Genomic DNA, 15,301 nt, shown 5'->3' on the forward strand with positions numbered 1-15,301 from the left:
AAAAGAAAACCATCTGAAGAAAATCCGGGTGACAATGACAGGAGTCGGGGGAAGACGCTTAAATTTTATACTATTGGCATTTATTGTCCGTTAAAATTAATTACTTTAAAAGAGAAAGAAAAGAAAGTGGTAGGGCTGCCTAACTGGGTGTGTGCGTGTGTGTGCGTGTGTGTGTGTGTGTGTGTGTGTGTGTGTGGTGTGTATTAATGCTAGTGCTATTCAGACTTGCTCCTGAAGGAATAGATCTCTGGAGGTTTACCCAGAAAAAGCTGACTGTGTAATAATAAGTAATATTACTTAGTGTAATAATAAGTAATAGTCTTCTGTCTATTACTATGGGATGTTATAGATGGCTCACTTTTTATACTTTCTTATTAACTGAACAGGATGAACTTTTCCTCCAGGTTACTGAATACAGTGTCTGAGTTGCTTTGAGTGAGAGACAGTGCTAGAATTTGAGGCATGCTTTGGAGAAGTGCAGTGCCTATAAAAAGTGGCAATTATGCCAGATTTTCTGCAGTATACATCCTGGTCCCCAAGACGTACTCTCAAACGGCAGATAGTAGTCAGTCATTGCTAACCATGGTTGACAAGTTTGTGTGCATTTCCTGACAGGCACTAATCATTCTTTTGGGTTCATCTGCAAGTTTTTCGGATAGAACACAACAATTCTGAGCTTATAAATATATATCCAAAAGAAATGACTCAATAAATTTGATGGGTTTTAATGATGTCTCAAATAAGCCTTAATTAAAGCATCTTCATTTAACGAAGTTACAGGTTGTTCTCAGTAAAGGAAGCAACAGTTTTAATTTGCATGGGATACGGAGGCAGCGGTGAGAAACAAGCTGAACTGTTCGCAGTCAAATATCAGTTTTTAAAAAATCGGATTGATTGTAAGCTCTGATATGAAATGAAATGAATGTTGTATCTTTATTGTGTAAGAAATGGCTGTATGCAACCACTTGGGGCCTCTTCGTCAATTATCTGAAGAGCTGCTGCCATTTTTGCTGTGGGGAATTAGCTGGTAAGAGGAATTTGCTTTAAGCTTATGACCTAATAATAAGGCTTGGAACTATTTGGGGCACTACACACTCAGGAATTTTCCTTCCCACTCTGTTGCCTTTGTACATTTTCCCTCTGCTGGGAATGTTCTGTTCTCTGCTTTAACATTTTTAAAATTAATTCTTTATTACACAGTTACACATACAGAGTGTGGAAAAAATAATACGAATGATCAACAAAGAAAAATATAGAGAAGTAAGCACTATTAATATTTTAATACGTAGATAAGGGAACCCTATTATATTGTATCAATCTCTTTTCTGCAAATTGAAAAAAACTTGTGCATATACTACATGCTCCCATTTAGAAAATCAAATATAGAATCGAGTGAACTCAAAAGTGAAACTCCCCCATTATTGAGGTAGCTAATATGGTTATTCAAATAATTTTCCATGCAATTACTAGCATATTTTATATATTCTGTATATATTTACATAAACACATTATTTTTTGTTCACAAATTTCTATGTGAACTGTTCTACAACTTGCTTAAAATATACATATACATATATATAATGTACATGTCTTCGTGTCAATGGATATAGATGTACCCAATTTCTTTTAAAGTTTGTATAGAATTCTGTTATATGGTTATATCCTAATCCTTTAACTAGCCCTCTGTTGATGACCGTCCATAACGTACTGTATCCAGTTTTTACGGCTACAACTCTGCTTCAGTAACTATTCCAGTGCTTGTGAGACTATGTGGTTGGACATCAACATTTTTAGTCTTAGAATCTTAAATACTATAATTATAAGGGCTTCCCTGGTGGCGTAGTGGTTGCGCGTCCGCCTGCCGATGCAGGGGAACCGGGTTCGCGCCCCGGTCTGGGAGGATCCCACATGCCGCGGAGCGGCTGGGCCCGTGAGCCATGGCCGCTGAGCCTGCGCGTCCGGAGCCTGTGCTCCGCAACGGGAGAGGCCACAGCAGTGAGAGGCCCGCGTACCACAAAAATAAATAAATAAATATAATTATAATGGATGTCTTAGTTTATAAACTATTTCAGTTTTAAACTTTTAGTCTACTTATGTTACAGAAAAAACATGTTCACCAAAATCAGATATTTTCAATGCTTCAGTAGGTACCCTAAAATATTGTGATAAATGCTTTCAATTAAAGTTAAATATTCTAATAGGTGTTTAATAAGTTTCCCTGTACTTTAAATTATGTTGTTTACTGTACTAATTTGTAATTTGAAGGCCCTCATCATAACTTTTTGAAAATCTTGCTAATTTAGGGTTACTCCTTATTTGAGATCTCCTGCTAAATAATACTTATGGATGAAAACTCAAAAAAGCTATTATTTAATAGTTCGCATGAGTAATAAAAGAACCCAGGGCTGCAGGTCAGTAGTAATTTTATCTGACTATATTAACTGTAAGCCAAAACATCTATAATGGAATTTGAAACCTCCTAACTAGTTTTTGTTTGATAAAAATGAAAATTTTTTTTAAACTTATTTGGCTGCAGCGGGTCTTAGTTACAGCACGTGGGATCTTTCATTGCAGCGCCTGGGCTCAGTAGCTGCAGCACAGGCTTAGTTGCTCTGCGGCATGCGTGATCTTAGTTCCTGGACCAGGGATCGAACCCGTGTCCCCTGCATTGGAAAGTGGATTCTTAACCACCTTCCAAAAAGGGAAGTCCCCCCAAATGAAACATTTTTGAGTAGATGAAATGGAGACTAATCCTGTTTAATTTTTCATTCTGAATCCTAATTTTTAAGGTTTTTAAAAAAGTAATATGCTCTCTAGATTTATTTTGAATATGGCATCCCTCCTTTTTAGACTTTTCAAATTTGAGAAAATGTAATAATTTATTCTCCTGTTGCTTTGCTTAATCAGCAAGGAGAATCAACTCAGCAATCTAGCAAAGATGTGGCTACAGTATTTAAGATGAATAACCTCTAAAATACAGTACTATTCTTTTCTACTGGAAAGTTAGTTTCAATGAACATATTGTTAAGCTCACTGGTGACCAACCACTCCAACCCTTACCTCAAGCTGTGTCTGAGAGCAAGTTCCTACCATCAGTATGATGCCCCAAAGGCCATCCCGAAGGATCCAAGTTACAGTCACACAAAGGATATTGAGTACATAGTTTTGTTCTGAATTTCTTCCCACTGTGCCAAATGATTACAAGGTTAGGAGGTTAAAGTGTGCTGCATGCACCAGATGCTTTTTATATATTAGGTCTAACTTTGCCTTACATTGTTCTGCCTTGTGAGACGCCCTGAGGAAAACTCTTCTCTTCCTTCCCACCACAGCCTAGAAAAACCCATCAGATATTTTCTCTCGGAAATTCTGACTCTTGAGTCATTGGTGGACTATGTACTCACACACTTCCCATCCCTTCCTTCCAGGGTTTAATCATAGTTGTTGGTTTGAAGGAGGAAAGGGTGGGTTCCCACATTTATAAACTCTAGAATGAGAGGTTATGAAAAGTCCAAATGTCACTGTATCTGCTCTGGCTAAAGAGAATGTTTGCAACTCCAAAGTCAGGGATTTTAGGCGAAAGGCTTGCTGAGAGAGCATCCCTGGGCAGGATGCTGCCAGCATGTAATAGCTATTACAAGATCTACTCAGAAGCAACCTGATGCTTCTCTCCCTTTGAAAGTGAAAACCTGGCTGAAGTCAATGTGTATTTTCAGAGAATACATTAGGGAGAGAAAGAATAGTTGCCTCCTATTGCCTTTCTGAGAGAATAACTTTTTTTTTCAGGTATGAAGTTTAAACGAAAACGTCAGGATTCACTGCAGTGACTGGAATCTGATTCCGAGACAGGAAGTGTAAACAACTGTGTGAATGTTGTTCACACGGAACCTTCAGACTGATTTACTGGGAGCTCTTTGGGACTTCTCAGGCATGTCACACTGACCTTACAAGCTCAGTTCCTAAGTCAGAAGAGGCAGGGTTCTTCTCCACACTGTTACTTGCAAATTAAGCGCAGTTGCCCACCGCAACTACTTTCCCGGGTTTTGGTAGAAACCATCCAGTAGTTTGCAGCACTTTGACGCATTAAGAACTCAGAGACTTAAGACTCTTTGGAGGTAAAAGAAAAAATGAAAACTTACATGCAACTTGAGGAGGTGGGGTTAGAGAAAGTGCATGAGTGGAAAGTGAAATTGAGCCTGGAGGAGTGCAGGAAAAGAAAATTCACCACCAAGAAGAAGAACATGTGTTTTTGTAGGACAGCCTGCTAGTAGTTAGCTCCAGAGGGAACAATAGGAATAAATAGAGCTATAAAAAAAAGTAAAAAAAAAAAAAAAAAAAAAAAAGAGGAGGCCTTGATTAAAGGTAATTTAGCATTTGAAAAATAACAAAGCATCGGTAGGTAATCACCACATAGCTATTTATTGGCTTCTAAATCATAGGCTAAAGGAGCTTAATCTAGGCAGGCTGAGTGAAGAAAGGTCAGACCGTCTGTTCCTTCACAAAAATAATATACTACAGGGGCTGTGATCTAAAGAGGGAACTTCAAAAATGATGTTCTGAGCTCTAGAATCGAAATGTGTAACACTGTGACTATATTTAAATTCAATCTAAATGTAAAACCTTGGAGAGTCTCTGGTATACTTTTCACTCAGAGTGGGAACTTAGCTTTTACAATTTTTTACTACATTTGGATTACGATGATATTCTTTTTCCTTTCCCACCAGAGCAATTCACATTTTTCCTCTCAACTTTTACTTGTCACACATACTACTTTATATCAAAAATAAAGCAAATTTTTTAAAAAGAAAAATCTCTTACCAGTTTAGTTTGTCCACTAGTTTACAGCAGTAGAATTCTTTGAAACTAGATACCATGGGAATATTTCAGGGTTTAGAACTTGTGCATATAAACCAGCTGGGCTTTGTTGAAAATTTTAAAGCCTTCAAATATTTCACTGAAAGAAACCCAAGATATCTTTTTTTATAGATGTCAAGAGGTCACATTTTTATTGGTTCATCTGTGTGTCATATAAAAAGTCCTCAATATTTTTAACCATAGTAGGTCTCTAGGTTCTCTGCCCAATCACTCCATATCATCAAGACGGGTTAATTGTGAGTCTAATTTTTGTTAAAATACAGTACTAATTTGTGGAAGCCACATTTAGTCAGACTTGTTCATCTTTCTATTAAAAGGAATGCAAGAGGGCTTCCCTGGTGGTGCAGTGGTTAAGAATCCGCCTGCCAAGGCAGGGGACACAGGTTCGAGCCCTGGTCCAGGAAGATCCCACATGCCGCGGAGCAACTAAGCCCGTGTGCCACAACTACTGAGACTGCGCTCTAGAGCCCGCGCTCCGCAACGAGAGAAGCCACCGCAATGAGAAGCCCGCACACCGCAACAAAGAGTAGCCCCCTCTCGCCGCAACTAGAGAAAGCCTGCGCGTAGCAACGGAGACCCAATACAGCCAAAAATAAATAAATAAAATAAATAAATAAATTTATTTTAAAAAAGAAAGGAATGCAAGAAACAAAAGAAGCAAAATTGTACAGACCACTTGCTCTTCGTGGTGTAACCAGGTTACACTTCAATTTAGAAACAGTTGTGCGGAAATAATTTGCATATTTGGGGGAAATTCGTGGTTATTCAGCTAAATATTTACCCTAACTTCTTTGTTCTCCATGAAAGCTAAGATGGACATTGTTGTCAGACAGGCAGGTGAGGTTCTGGGTCAGATAAGAGAGGGGGAAATGCATCCCATCATATCAGGTTGTTCTTCCCCAGGTCAAACAGTTTATAAGGGGTCGATATCTGTGAAGCTTGATGATACTTCCCATAGTGAAATCTGGAACATTCTAAAAGAAGCTGCATATATACTTATTTTCAGCTATAGCCCTATTTCTCTTCCAGTGCCCTCTGTAAGGGTTCTGCACTTAACCTTTATTGCTAGTTCCTATTCTCAACCAATACACACACACACACACACACACACACACACACACACACACACACACACACCACACCTTTCTGTCTGTCTCATTTTTCTTTGATACCTCTGTATCATAGGGCAGTGATTAGCTTCATTTTATGAAGGCATGAAATGAATCCAGGGTCGCCTAGCATCGTCAACAGAAATAAGACCAGCACTTCAGAGTCTGAGTTCCAGACCAGGCATGAGTGCCCCGTGCCCCTTGATGAGAGGTGCTACTTGTGGGAACCAGACCTGTATTCATAGAAACAGCTGCAGAATCTAGCAAGGAAATTTATGTAATTAGCGAAGCAGGCAGAGATAGGCTTTTTGGCTTCAGATTCAAATTCCACTTCATGATTCCAAGGTGGAGAGTGTTTTGTTATCTACCCACGTGGGACTGATTTCCCTCTTAGGCCTCTAACTCAAATACCAGTACTGTGGCAGGAGCCCAAGAAACTGTAAGAGATCGAGGCAGAAAATTCTCGTGTGTCCAGTCCACGAAGCTTTGGATTTGCAGTTTCAAGTGAAATTCAAGCAAGGGAAGCAAGGCTGAGCATTTCACACTATTCCCCTTGTTAGGCAGTGGTGTTAGCCCCCCCAGAGGCCCAGGACTGGGTCACTCAGGATGACTCCAGAGCAGTGTCCTTTATCATGGGATCAGGACTCAGCTGCACATTCTTGCTTTGAGGTCGTTCTAGGAGTGGGGAAGGGACTTGATTGGCTCTCCTTGTTCTGTGCCCAGACATGAAGCCTGAGAGCGCTCTCCCTTGCTTGAGGCACCATGGCATTCAACATTCCCTCTGTAACCTATAGGCGTATCGCCTCAATTAAAAACCCAGACAGGGGCTATCCCCTCCCCATGCCCCCATCCCCTGTCGCCTAAATAGTTTTCCTTGGGTGAGCTGGCACAGGTCCTGTGGAACAGATCCCACACATGTCCACCGTCTTTCCAGGTGGCATCCAGGGCAATGTCTGCCTCCATCCGGAGCCCTTGGTGGGTTAGCTGATGCATGGTCCTTGGAATGTTCTTCCAACTGGTGTGTGAATCTGAAGGGCAAACAGCAAAGAGGAAGAAAGGAGGGGACATGGGGGAAGAGTGGAAACCTAGCAAGAAAAGGGGAAAGGGGAGGACCACAAGCACTGTAGTGCCAGCTTTAAGTCATGAACCTTTGAGTCATAAAGAATGACTGATGAGTGGACCAAATGCTGTTTGAAACAGTACCTGTTCCAGCTTGAATTAAAACCTTGATGTGAGGGACTTCCCTGGGAGCAGTGGTTAAGAATCCGCCTGCCAATGCAGGGGACACGGGTTCGAGCCCTGGTCCAGGAAGATCCCACATGCCACAGAGCAACTAAGCCTGTGCGCCACAACTACTGAGCCTGCATGCTACAACTACTGAAGCCTGAACACCTAGAGCCCGTGCTCTGCAACAAGAGAAGCCACGGCAATGAGAAGCCTGTGCACTGCAACAAAGAGTAGCCCCCCTTCGCTGCAACTAGAGAAAGCCTGCGCGCAGCAACGAAGACCCAACACGGCCAAAAATAAATAAATAAATAAAGTCCATTACAAAAAACAAAAAACGACGTGTTTCTCATCATCTGCACATGGCTTTCGGGGGTGCTGCCCTCCTGGACTCGACCTCACTCAGAGGGCGAGGGCCCTGGACCCATCTCCCTACTTTCTACCTCTTTTCCTCTCTCTCTCTTACTTGGCATTGCCTAAACCTCCAGAAGGATTTGGCTTTGAAACCACACAAAGCTTACCGCATACTCTAACTCTCTGTCAAAAGAGAGGACTTTTATTAGGGAGGCGAGAGGAGAGGTAATGATTGTCAACGCCCCTCACTGTTTTGGGGAAACACTATGTGAAGGAGGAGGTGGTGATCAGCATCTGGGGTTTTGGTAGTGGCGGAGATAAGCCTATAAGAAACTATTCTCTATCTAACCTAACCTAATCTAGTCTCTCCTCACCTCAAAGGTACCACCTATGTGTACATGAAACAGAACTGAAACCTCGATGAATACATTTATTCACAATACTAACATAAATAGCTACAACAACAACAAAGCTAGAAATTGTAAGAGCAGTCTTCAATGGAGCACGGAGGGGTGGGGATCTTTTAGGATAAGCTGTGTGGGCTTTTTCAAAGAAAAGTCCTGGTCCTGATCCTAAATTATCCCACACTCCCCATCTCTGCTCCTTCTGGAGTGAGACCGACTGGTTTGTGTGCCTCTGTCACTTACGGAAATGTATCACATCCCTTAGAGAGAACAGCCCCTGGCCGGTATCGCTTCTGAGATATAGAACATATAGAACACATCAAACCATAGAACGGAATGGGGACCCACATTAGGAGCTTCGCACTTCATGTAAAAGGTCCGTAAATTAATATCTGTAGTATTTACAGACTGAAGGGACAAACTATTTCATTCTGATATCTACCCTGTTATTAAAATACAGGTAGACGCTTTCGTGATGAATAAAACACAAATTCATTTCAAGGTGTACTAAATTTATAGCAGCTTTTTTTTGGTACCACATTTCAATCAACAGGAAATAAAAGGAAAGATAAAATTCTGCAGGTATTTACAAAAGTTTTTCCCTTTAATAAAGAATGTATATCTGAAAGGTTAGGAAGCAAGACTGAAGTGTGCCTACCTAGATAAGGGAGACTTCTGATAAAAGAAACACTGTCATTACTGTTACTGGAATAGCTTTACTGCTTAATAGAAACATCATAACAAGGACTTCAGGAAAAGATAAACAAGTGTAGGGCCCTGGCAGAGGAACTGAAACAATTCTGGAGACTGAAGAGTATCAAAGTTAAAGCAATTATTATCTTGGCAACTAAATGTTGGTAGATTATAGTTTTACATAACTGGGTTTGGGGATGCTTAAATGCTTATCAAATTGGCAGAAGATCTCTCTCAGAGCCATTGTCTGCACTGGTGTGTGAGGTTGACACCACATAGCCTCCCTAAGTAAGACTGAGCCTCCCTAAGTCATAACCAGATATTATTAGTAGCACGGGCATACTCATTACGTGCATACACAAACAGCTGACGGACAGCCAGGTAGCATATGATTTTAGACCCAACCCTATATGTGTGTTACCTGGCTAGTAGTCAACTAAAGTCCATCCTTTTTTTTTTTATCACACTTCCTTAATATAACTTAAAATTGCAATATAACACAAATATTAATTCATACCTTTATAGCACATTTTACCTGCATTCTATTAGTATTGGATTGTTTGATTGGTGAATTGCATGATTAGCTGATCAACTTTGGGAGAAAGGAACATAATTCACTTTGTGTTCAGCACCACCTGCGAGACCTCCCAGAAAGTACCCAGGACCAAGAAATGATTCTGAAAATGAATGGCAAGCTCCTTAGTCTAGGGTTGGCAGCCATTAAGGTGGAGGCAAAGTGGCTCCTCCAATCTCATGTAAGGGATTAATTCAGCCAGATGAACGAAGTGCCTGTGGCAGCACCAACTGGGATGGTTCTGCCCCTTGTGCGTGTGGAGCGGGGTAGGGAGGTCCTGCGTGGTGGTGCATTGTGGTGGGTGAAATAGTGGGAGGCAGAGGAAAGGTTCTTACTGCTTCTAGAACAAGGTGGCTAAAAGTATTCAGTAGGCAGTCTGGGGAGAAGGAGCTAGCAAGATCAGGATGGTATGCATCATCTCAATGTGGTGAGATAATACTCATCCAATGAAAGCAATGGGCTGGCCTTTGGGCATTACGGCCTCACCTCTTCCTGTGGTTTCTTAGCATGTTCCTGTGACATCTCACCTCCCGATGTTCCCTTTGAAGACTTTCTGTGGCATTGACTTCAACCCAATCTTATCTCTATGAAAATGTTAACTGGGGACCATATAGGTATGGGACACAGGGTGCAGGCTTGGTCTAAAAACTTCACCCATCTGGAGCTAGCAAGGCATACCTGGAGCAGACCCTCATCCACCAGGAGAAAACTCTTTTCATAATTATTTTTTATTCCAGAGACTTCTCCTTTAAAGATTTTGCGTATGTTCTACAAAGAAACTTGACTGTGTTGGACCAGGACTAAAATTGTTTGTCGGCTTGGATAATTCAGTAGAATAACTTGTAAAACTATATTAGTGAAGAGGGAGCTATGATGACTGTGAAATTAAATCCAAATCTGAAGAGACTGTGAGCTGGGATTTTCCACTTCCCGGTGGGTTTTGCTGTGTTTTGTGAGCACAAGTTTATGCGCATGTGATAGCCCTGGAGATCAGTAAGGACACTATCAGAACAGGTAAGTTGCAGAATGGAGACAGAGCTGGTTCTGGGCTTGGTTCTCAAGTTGTTTTCTCTTTATAGTCGAGCTGCAAGATAAAATGCAGGATGTCTAGTGGCACTGGAATTTCAGATATATATCAAGTAATTTTTTAGCATAAGTATGTTCCATGTGATATTTGGGATATACTTATACTAACCCCCCCCCCACAAACTTCATTGTTTATCTGAAATCCAAATTTCACTGGGTGTTTGGTATCTTTATTTGCTAGATCTAGCAACGTTACTTTATACTGTGGTCTTAATGGATTCTCAATGTTAAGTTAAAAAAAGTAGATGAGGGGGCTTCCCTGGTGGCGCAGTGGTTGAGAGTCCGCCTGCCGATGCAGGGGACACGGGTTCGTGCCCCGGTCCGGGAAGATCCCATATGCCGCGGAGCGGCTGGGCCCGTGAGCCATGGACGCTGAGGCTGCGCGTCCGGAGCCTGTGCTCTGCAACGGGAGAGGCCACAACAGTGAGCGGCCCAAGTATCACACACACACAAAAAAAATGTAGATGAAAGAAAGATAAGTGGCCTCATTCAGAGGGCAAAAAACTTGAAGTGGTTTGGGCATGATGCACTGAAAAGGCAGCTGCTAGATAAACGGCATATGGACTGAGAAGCAGTATTTCCATATTTCCAGAGAGATTCTGACCTTGTCACAAAGTACTCCAGTTCTTAGCACTTAGTTTCAACTGCCAGGTAGTGGTCTCTCCCTGAATGTTCTGTTGGCACTTCTAACACAGCACTGTTAGTTGTGAAGATGGAAGCAGGGCCAGGATTTCTGTTTGCCGTGGCTCTTTTGGAAGCAAAGACTTGGCCTGGATCCCTGAAACTTAAACAGCTGCTACTTCAGCTACATTTTCCTGAAGAGTATAGCCAAAGCAGTAGAAGCTCCAGTGAAAACATTAGCCTCCATACCTCCGTGGATTCCCCTACCCTGGCGAAATGGGCTGACCACACATGGGTGGCAGCGATTCTCTTTCCACTCAGTGTTGTGGCCTTGACTAGAAGTAGGGTGAATGGCCTTTTTGGGTCCATTCCCTTAAGCACACATCGTTATATTGGTTCATCTGGGTCACTGAGATGGTTAGATGAGTTCAGAAAGCAAACGCAGGAAAAAGTGTTTAATCCAGGTCCGCTGCTATTACGCCCCCTAGTGGTATAGCCAGATACTATATCACTAATTATGCCACTGAGTCAGGGCAGTTTCCTTAGAGGTGGGAAGGGAGCTATGGAGATTGTGAAGACATTGTATCTCTGCATCTTAAAATGTATGGCCAAATAACATATTCTTAACTAAACTTACCATCTTTCCTCTCAGTCTTTCCTTAATGGCATGATATCATCCAAGTCACACAGGCTCAGAGCCCTGGCATCTTTTTTGACCACCTACCCCTGCATGTTATTCTCTTCCCACACAGCTGACGACTTATTAAACCCAACACATTTTATCTCTGCAGTGCATCTCCCATTGTTATTGCTACTATGGCCATCATTACTTTTCAGGCCATCATTACTTTTCACCAGGACCATTGACCATTAACTAGTCTCCTTGTATCTTATTTCTCTCTCTTTTAAGTCATCTTATTTGAACTGATTAAATAAGCCAACTTTAGACTGCTGACTAATTTTTCTCAAACACACCTCTGATTATGAGCTTGGCTATTTAAAATCCTCCAAAGACTCCCCATCTCATACTAAGTCCACCTATGGAAGAGGAAGCAGGTGGGGGATGAGAGGTGAGTTCAGGGGCTACTGGGAATTTGCTGCCCTGTGGCCCTTGAGAGAATTCCTTATTTGTCAGAACTGGCAGGAAAGCAGGCAGCCTTCCTGAGCCATGAACCCACTTCCATATGATGAAAATGAAGAGAGTTAGGGAAATTTTGTCCAGTTCATCTCCTTTCAAAGGAAACAAAACCCAGAAAATGGATTGAATTCTAAATGAACAATCAGAAGGCTCCAAGTGAGCTGAACTACACAACTGGAGAAAATGAACAGAAGACCTTTTCTAGTGGAAGGAATCTGTGTACATTCTAGGGTAAACACTCAGCAAGAAGATAATTAGGAAAATGGTTACAAAGGGAGTGAAGGGGGTAAAAGGTACAAAAGCTAACAGAAGTAGACTTTGCTAAACTGCCCTTTGTCTTAACATTTCCTATGTTCTTAAGTCTAATTGGTCGAGACTTTTTCTGAAAGGTTGCAAGGGAATTTAATCTTTATGTTAGGGATTTGGGGACTCTTTAGTAAGCGACTCTGATTACACAGAATTACATATCTCATCTGTGTGACCTGGACCATAGCTCTCCTTGGATTTACCTGGAGTTCTTACACTCATTTCCCTGAGGATTACGGATTAAAACTGAATGGCTTCTCAGTGGGGAAAGTTGGGTATTTTATTTAATGGGTCTTGGCTCTGTTATTTGTGGCCTGACTGATGATGCCTGAAATCAGTCCAGCTCCGGAGGAGAGCACAGCTTTTCACGTGAGCCTTGCTATGTGAGAACTCACCATGGCAGCTACGCAAATCATTTTCTCATAACAACTGCCATTGGATCAGTGACTTAACTACAGAGGAACCCCACAAAACAGTATTTCTTGGGTCCAACAGTCCTGCATACGGCATCACCTGCATGGATTATTTTTTGTTAAATCTCCAACTGGGCATTTCATAAAACCATGATTTAAAACAAAAGCAAAAACTAAACTTACTTTTAGACCACTCAATCAAACAATCTGGTCTTCTATGACTCACAATATCACTGAGTACCATTTACTTTAGTGCATGCAGAATCTTATTTTGTTTTCTAAAAAAAAAAAAAAAAATCCAATTTTCTCTTCATTTTTTCTGCTTTAAGGGAAATTAAGCTTCTGAAAATGAGGATCAGGCTAGAAGTTGTCACAGATAAGGCCTCTCTATGCCACAGTGACAACATTTCTAATATTGCTGCCGCACTGGACTCAATCTCCATTTCTTTTTTTTTTTTTTTTTCTTTCTTTTTTTGCGGTACGCGGGCCTCTCACTGTTGTGGCCTCTCCCTTTGCGGAGCACAGGCTCCGGACGTGCAGGCTCAGCGGCCATGGCTCACGGGCCCAGCCGCTCCGCGGCATGTGGGATCTTCCCAGACCGGGGCACAAACCTGCGTCCCCTGCATCAGCAGGCGGATTCTCAACCACTGCACCACCAGGGAAGCCCTCCATTTCTTATTTCTTAGAGCTCACATCTAAGACAAAAACTGTGTCATTAAGGCTTTTCTTAAAAAAGCAAAGCAGCACAAATAGTTTTTAGCTTAGAGTTGCTCCTCTATAAGAAAATTTACTCATATGAATATTAGATGGCTTTCCAAAATTCCAATGGTTGGCCAAGCCAATATTATTTCCCAGGTGAAACTCTTCTTCTCAGAGGTCTAATCTGCATGTAGATATTGTCCCAGATACACTTCAATTCATTGTATCATCAGGTGCCAGATAGGAAAATCTAACAGGGTTTTAAACACCATTGTAAAGCAATTATACTCCAATAAATGTTAAAAAAAAAACAAAACAAAAAACTTTTTTACCCCCAACAGCAGCATGATACCATTCCTATTGTCCCTGTCATGAAAATAAATGAGACAAGTCTTCGAAATTGATTTTTATGCTAAAAATACATAGATTAACGGCCAGGATATTATTGCCAATCAGGAAAGGGAGGGGAGAAGAACAGAGGAACCTCAAAGGAAAGGAAAAGACACAGTATCTTTTGTCTTTTGTTCTGAGAAGGAAATAAACCGTCTCCAGTCTTGATAAGCCTCCTTTTGATCTTCCTCCCGGAATAAGGAGAGGTAAACAACTGGATGTTTTACATTTGCTTTTATAATTCAAAGTGAAGTCCACACCAAACCAACTGTTGGTGGGCATTATTTACACCAGTGACCTTCTCGTTGTTCTATCTATCTGCTTTCCTAAGGACCCTCCCCAAACCTCCACAGCAGTCAGGCAATGGACTTGATGATTAGAGGGCTGCTTTTCCTGATAGTGACCCTGCAGTTATGACTGCTGGATGGAACAATCTAATTTATTGTCATAATGTTAGGGGGCGTTCATACTCCTCTTCTCGTTGCAGCAAAGGTCATGGGTATAGAAAATAGGATTTAGAATTTTCTGTGAAGTTTATTATTAGTCCAGAAATAGTACATAGGCAAATATTTTTTTTTAAGTCTTTATTGAAGTTGTTACAACATTGCTTCTGTTTTATGTTTTTTTTCTTTTTGTTGCAAGGCATGTGGGATCTTAGCTCCCCAACTAGGATGGAACCTGCACCCCCTGCATTGGAAGGCAAAGTCTTAACCACTGGACCCCCAGGGAAGTCCCAGCATATATCCTTATCTTCATCATTTTATGGGTCAGAAGGAAATGTGACGTGTAGTACTTGGACATTTGGGGGCTTTACTTCTAGATAGCTCAAGGTTAGAACCTAACAACACTGCTCATTTTTAAGTTTTGATGTGTTTGTTTCTCATAGATCAATGACATCCAATGAGACACTGTTTTCAGAATATTTATGTTTTAATATCTAAGAACTAGAAAGAAAAGCAGTGGAATGTAATACTTTTTTTTTTTTTTTTTTTTTTTTGCTTTGCAGTTTGGATATACAGGGATTTAAACCTTGGCTCTGTTGTTGAATTACTTATGAGAACTTTGGCAAATTACTTAATCCCCCAGACTTGAGTGTTTTTGTAAAATGGGGAATAATCACTACCTTGTAGGGGTTTATTGCTTTTAAATTGAGAGCTAATATGTGTAAAATACCTTGGAATATTGCCTGGTTTTTAGTAGAAATGCAGTAATGAATAGCTCTTCTTACTAATAAAAATCACAACTGGTCAGGTGTCAGAGTACCTAGGTTTCAGTCCCTACTTGGGTCCTAGAACTTGCTTGTGGCTTTGGTCAAGTCTTAACCTATGGAACCTCAGTTCCCTTCTCTGAAAAAAGAAAGAGGTGGTCTAAATCAGGATTTTTTTTTTTAAAGCCTGTTGTTATTATTGCCTTTCACC

General features: G+C 41.1%; 1 protein-coding gene across 8 annotated transcripts in view; it reads right to left on the reverse strand.

The window, feature by feature from the left end:
• The window catches only part of DLC1 (DLC1 Rho GTPase activating protein), a 415,897-nt gene that overhangs the window by 64,264 nt on the left and 336,332 nt on the right, over positions 1 to 15,301 (reverse strand). Inside the window, exon 6 of one of the 8 annotated variants that reach the window (XM_055081335.1) lies at positions 4,658 to 4,951. The exons of 6 other annotated variants lie outside the window; for them this stretch is intronic. In XM_055081335.1, the coding sequence (XP_054937310.1) occupies positions 4,881 to 4,951 (71 nt within the window). In that variant the 3' untranslated portion in view covers positions 4,658 to 4,880. Of the gene's footprint in view, positions 1 to 4,657; positions 4,952 to 8,643; positions 10,315 to 15,301 lie in introns of those variants that run through there. One more of the 8 variants, XM_055081338.1, reaches the window with a different exon arrangement.

This window comes from Physeter macrocephalus, chromosome 20 (genome assembly GCF_002837175.3).
Source record: "Physeter macrocephalus isolate SW-GA chromosome 20, ASM283717v5, whole genome shotgun sequence".
In the NCBI taxonomy this organism is placed as follows: domain Eukaryota; kingdom Metazoa; phylum Chordata; class Mammalia; order Artiodactyla; family Physeteridae; genus Physeter; species Physeter macrocephalus.